At 29.8% G+C, this 4496-nt stretch overlaps 1 protein-coding gene across 2 annotated transcripts; it reads right to left on the bottom strand.

Annotated features, from left to right (window-relative positions):
- LOC107634242 (CASP-like protein 1C1) lies at window positions 1664-3343 on the bottom strand. 2 transcript variants are annotated; one of them, XM_016337796.2, is made up of 4 exons: window positions 3251-3343; window positions 2908-3101; window positions 2707-2809; window positions 1664-2148 (listed from the first exon to the last, which is right to left on the bottom strand). In XM_016337796.2, the coding sequence occupies exons 2-4, from the start codon at window positions 3069-3071 to the stop codon at window positions 1915-1917; spliced, it is 501 nt and encodes a 166-aa protein (XP_016193282.1). In that variant the 5' UTR covers window positions 3072-3101; window positions 3251-3343; the 3' UTR covers window positions 1664-1914. The 2 variants fall into 2 exon arrangements, with proteins under 2 accessions (XP_016193282.1, XP_016193281.1); XM_016337795.2 differs by having other exon boundaries at window positions 3286-3304.

Below are 4496 nucleotides of genomic sequence, written 5' to 3'. Positions count from 1 at the left end.
TACAATTATAGTACTTGTGCTTATTAAAAACTATTTTTAATGTGATTTTACCAAACGCAAGTGCTGTAGCTTTTAAAAATTCGTCTTTTAAAAGACAGCTTTCATAAGCTACTCTTAAAAAGTAAAAGTTTTACCAAACTAAGCCTTATTCAAATTATACGGTGAACAATTCGAACTTTATATAATACTCTTCTGCCCATTCTTGATAGCTCATGAATATTTTTTAATAAATTTATTTAAATTATACTACAAAAAATAGTTTATTATATGCAAAATAATTTAAAAAATATTTTTTAAGCTATTTTTTTAAAATTATTTTGCATAGAATAAAATATTTTTTATACTATAATTTAAATAAATTCATTAAAAAAATTTATTAGAATTTGTTACGAAAAGGGAGTAATTCGAATCAACTTGATTCGAACTCCCTTCAAAGCACGTCTCCCTACTAATTCGAATTGATATAATTCGAACTCTAAGTTTATAATTCGTGACATATTGATTCGAATTACGTGTTGTCAATGCTTTCAAGTAATTCGAATTACATACAAATCTAATTCGAATTGTATTGATTCGAATTACATTAATTTATTCTTTGGTAGAATGATGTATCAGAATTTTGTTTGGCGGATTTAGGTAATTTTGAACTCCCCTTGGCTCATATACGTTTTTTACCCTAAATTATAAATTAATTATCATCTCAATTAATTCAATCTTTATTATTTTTATATAATAAAAAAATAAATCAATACATTAGTTTTGATAATACCACTCTATCTGTCATCATCAGTTCTACAGAGTCTATCTAGAGTCTAGACCACCGCTTAGCCTCCTCCCCCACAATAGTAGTTGCCACCTCATCCACTGCCATAACCCCTACCATCACCACCACTATTGTCGTTGCCTTGACACGATGACTCGCCAAATGTTGGAGTCTTAGTGTGTTCATGGACTGTATATTCTCCATCTTCTTCCTTTTTCAATATTAAACTTTAACAAAGAAAGAGAACAAGATTGAGAGAACCAAAAAATTAGGTAAAATTAAATTAAAAAAAAAAATTTGAATTTCAAACTGTTTTTGTGATTTTTCATCTGCCAAATTAAAAGAAAGAAGAAATGAAGGGAGAAGTTATCATAAAAAAACATATGTTAAACATCTTCTAAAAAAAAAAAAAAACTCTAAGCATAACTAAACATGAGAGTTGAGACAATTAGCTAATCTCTATGTAGGTATAAATCACTGCATGGCATCATGTGGTTAATGATGGATATATCATGAATTCAACTAACTGCAATCATCTTTTATAATAATGATATAGGATATGTAGATTTTACATAATATAGTTACAAGTTACGCTGATACATATGTGCATATGTGTGTGCAAAAATTGACAAAATATAAAAAATTTAATATATTAATTGATTGTTAAACAAACATTACTTATCTTCTAAAATTTATGTAGATAAAAAATAAAGTGGGTACTTCAATAAAGATTTTATCATTGTCATTATGTGAAAATATTTTATTTTGATTATTGGATGATAAATTGTAGGATTTAATTTTTATATGTTATAAAAATATTACTTTTATTTAAAATTGACCAAATAAATAAATTACATTTTTAAACAAAAATTATAATAAAAAAATATTTTTGATATCTTCATTGGAATAGTTGCCCAAAAACAAACCAGTAAACTTGCAAATGTATAGTAAATATAACACATACAGTCAAATACTCCCCCAAAAAAGTATCCAAAGTCTCACCTCTATGAAAATTAAAATACACTTATTAGAAACACAATTGACACTGTTGATTCATCAACTTATGATTCCACTCTTCTAGAAGACTATAACTATGCCTTATGTTCCAAGGAGCACCCTATTAATATTTCTTTGCACTATAATAATCCATCTCAGCATTTTCTCAAGATAAGGGGATCCAATACTCTATGAATGGAATTCAAAAGAAGAATCATGTATATGATCACTGCTATGGCACCAGCCACTAAAGCTCCTGTAACTTGATTGCAAAATTTGGGGACTGAGTTGCATATTGGTAGCCAAGCTGCATGGCTGTTTCCCTTCTTTCCAACTTGAGCTATGGCCAATGCTGCAGATATGCTTGACACAAGTAACATGGTGAACACCTGCTCATAGAAATCAACTCAATTAATGTAGTGCCTGTCTTCTCTCATGCATAAATAGTCTTTATGATATTCTCAACATTAGCTTAGTGATGTATCATAATTATTGCAAAGTACTATATGGTTTATATATATGCCATCTATTTCCTATGTATAATATTACCTTTTAGTATATATTTGGATAAAAGAGAATATGTCTGTATATCTTGATTCGAGAATAAAATATACTATATGACCATAAAAAATCAGCTACAACAGATTTGTATATAAATAAATGTGTTGTTTAATCTATATTTTTTTACTGATGACTGATTTAGTGACTAATTTTTTTGTATATTTTAACATGATTGTTCAAAAATACTTAAAAAATTAACAGGATGAGAGAAATACAAAGAGAGTAACACTTTTGTAATTATATACTATGCCATCTTTTAAACCATTTCGCAAGATAGCCTAAAATTCAGTGTTATGTACTTGACAATGGAATTGAGAAGCTCTTTGTGATGAGCCTAATTATGTGTTGCTATTGCTTAAGTAAGGAGGAGCTTTTAGAACATTCACCAGATCGGTCGCTACCGCGAGTCGCCAAAGAAAGCTTTCCGGAGGAAGAAAGAGGACTAAAAATCCATAAACTGTGACTAGAGAGTTTCCAATCACAAAGTACCTAGGAGAAAATTGTTTGGTCAGTTCGAATAGGAGGTAAGAAAATGGACGGAAAGGAGTATAATAAATTTATGAACAAAAGCAAAGGAAGAAACTCACTTGAAAGCAGGGGTATTAGTGTATTTTGCTTCAAATTGAAATACTAAGACACTAGCTTTCTCATGGCTAGTAGCCATGACAATAACTGCTGAAAGGGTTGCCCCAAAGGCCAAGAACCTTAACAGAAGGTGGCAGATTTTCCTTGCCTTGGTAATGGATTCCATGGTGAACCAAAAATTGGTGCAAAATGAATCCTATAAGGGTCAATGGAAAGGGTGAAATATTTAATAGAAAGCAAAGTAATTTGAATTTTTAGCATGCTGAGGTATACAAAAAAAGAAATATCGGGACCATGATTAGAGTTAGGAAGGAAAGTCAGGGATAGTGCACCAAAAATTCGTACTTATATGAATGTGTGATGTTAGGTGAAGCTTTTACCTGTCTATGGCTTCTATGCCACCAACTTGTTATGTTCTTTTTCTTCTTTTGCTGCTGTGGCTCCTTCTATGAGGTAATGTAAACAATTCCATTTTCATTTTATTAATTAACTAACCTTAGATTCTATAGGTAAATCAAGGTCATGCTAATATAGAAAACATAGATTAGTTGCAAGTCATTTTCGGTTTTATTTAACTTGTCGCTAGGTGTTTTATTTATAGACAATTGGATACTAGGAAAAAATTGGATTACAAGTTTTGCAACCTAAGCAAAATGAAAGAGCATTTGAATTTTCTTCTCGTGTCTTTTATCTTCTGTGCATGTTTTGTTTTTCCCTTTCAATTGGTTCAGCTTAGAAAGCAAGAAAAGATTTGTGGTATTCATTATTCGAGCTTCTCGTGACATGATTTGGAACGATTGCAGTGAATAAAATGTTAGAATTAAAACTCTATTTTTTAGTATTGGAGTTGCTCTTAGACCATCAGTAGGGAACTCATTCCAGTTCCTGTTTATAGCCCATCTATCATAAAAAGTAACTCCACATCAGCTTTTGCGTCATAAACAGTAAATGGGAACTCAAAGCATCTCTCTCTTCTCCATTAGGAAGAACTAACTTTAGTCCCTATTGTGGTCCCACTTAATTAATTAATTAAAATACTTAAAATTAATATAATTAACTTGCCAAATAGCAAGTTATTATTGGTTAATTTGAGTCCCTGTTTAGAGGGACTCCCTTGCCTTGATCCTTGTGTTGGAACTCATTTCTTCTCCTCTCCAATGGTTAGAGTTCCTATATGTCAGAACAAAGTGAAAGAGGAACTCACCATTGGAGATGCTCTTAGTTCTCTGATGACGCAGAGAATACTACCGTTCATAAAAGTAACATTTAATTTCAAAGACAGACACAGAGACATGGACATACTAGTACATATCTATTGTTTGTTTGTTGAGATTTGAGACACAAATTTTGAGTGAACTCGTAAGTACACAAATACGCACAAAATATATATATTTATTATTTTTCCAAAATGTTGATACAGATAGACATAATCAATTGGATATAATTTTTTACACTTTTATCTCTTATATTTTATACAATTAATTTTTATATTTTTATTCTTTATCAATTTTTTACATTTTTATCCTTTATCAATTTTTTATATTTTTATCTTTATTAATTTTAATAAAATATAAATTTTTCTAATTTTATT

Source organism: Arachis ipaensis, chromosome B03, assembly GCF_000816755.2.
Source record: "Arachis ipaensis cultivar K30076 chromosome B03, Araip1.1, whole genome shotgun sequence".
Classification (NCBI taxonomy): Eukaryota; Viridiplantae; Streptophyta; class Magnoliopsida; order Fabales; family Fabaceae; genus Arachis; species Arachis ipaensis.
This window is presented reverse-complemented; position numbering and strand designations above follow the sequence as displayed.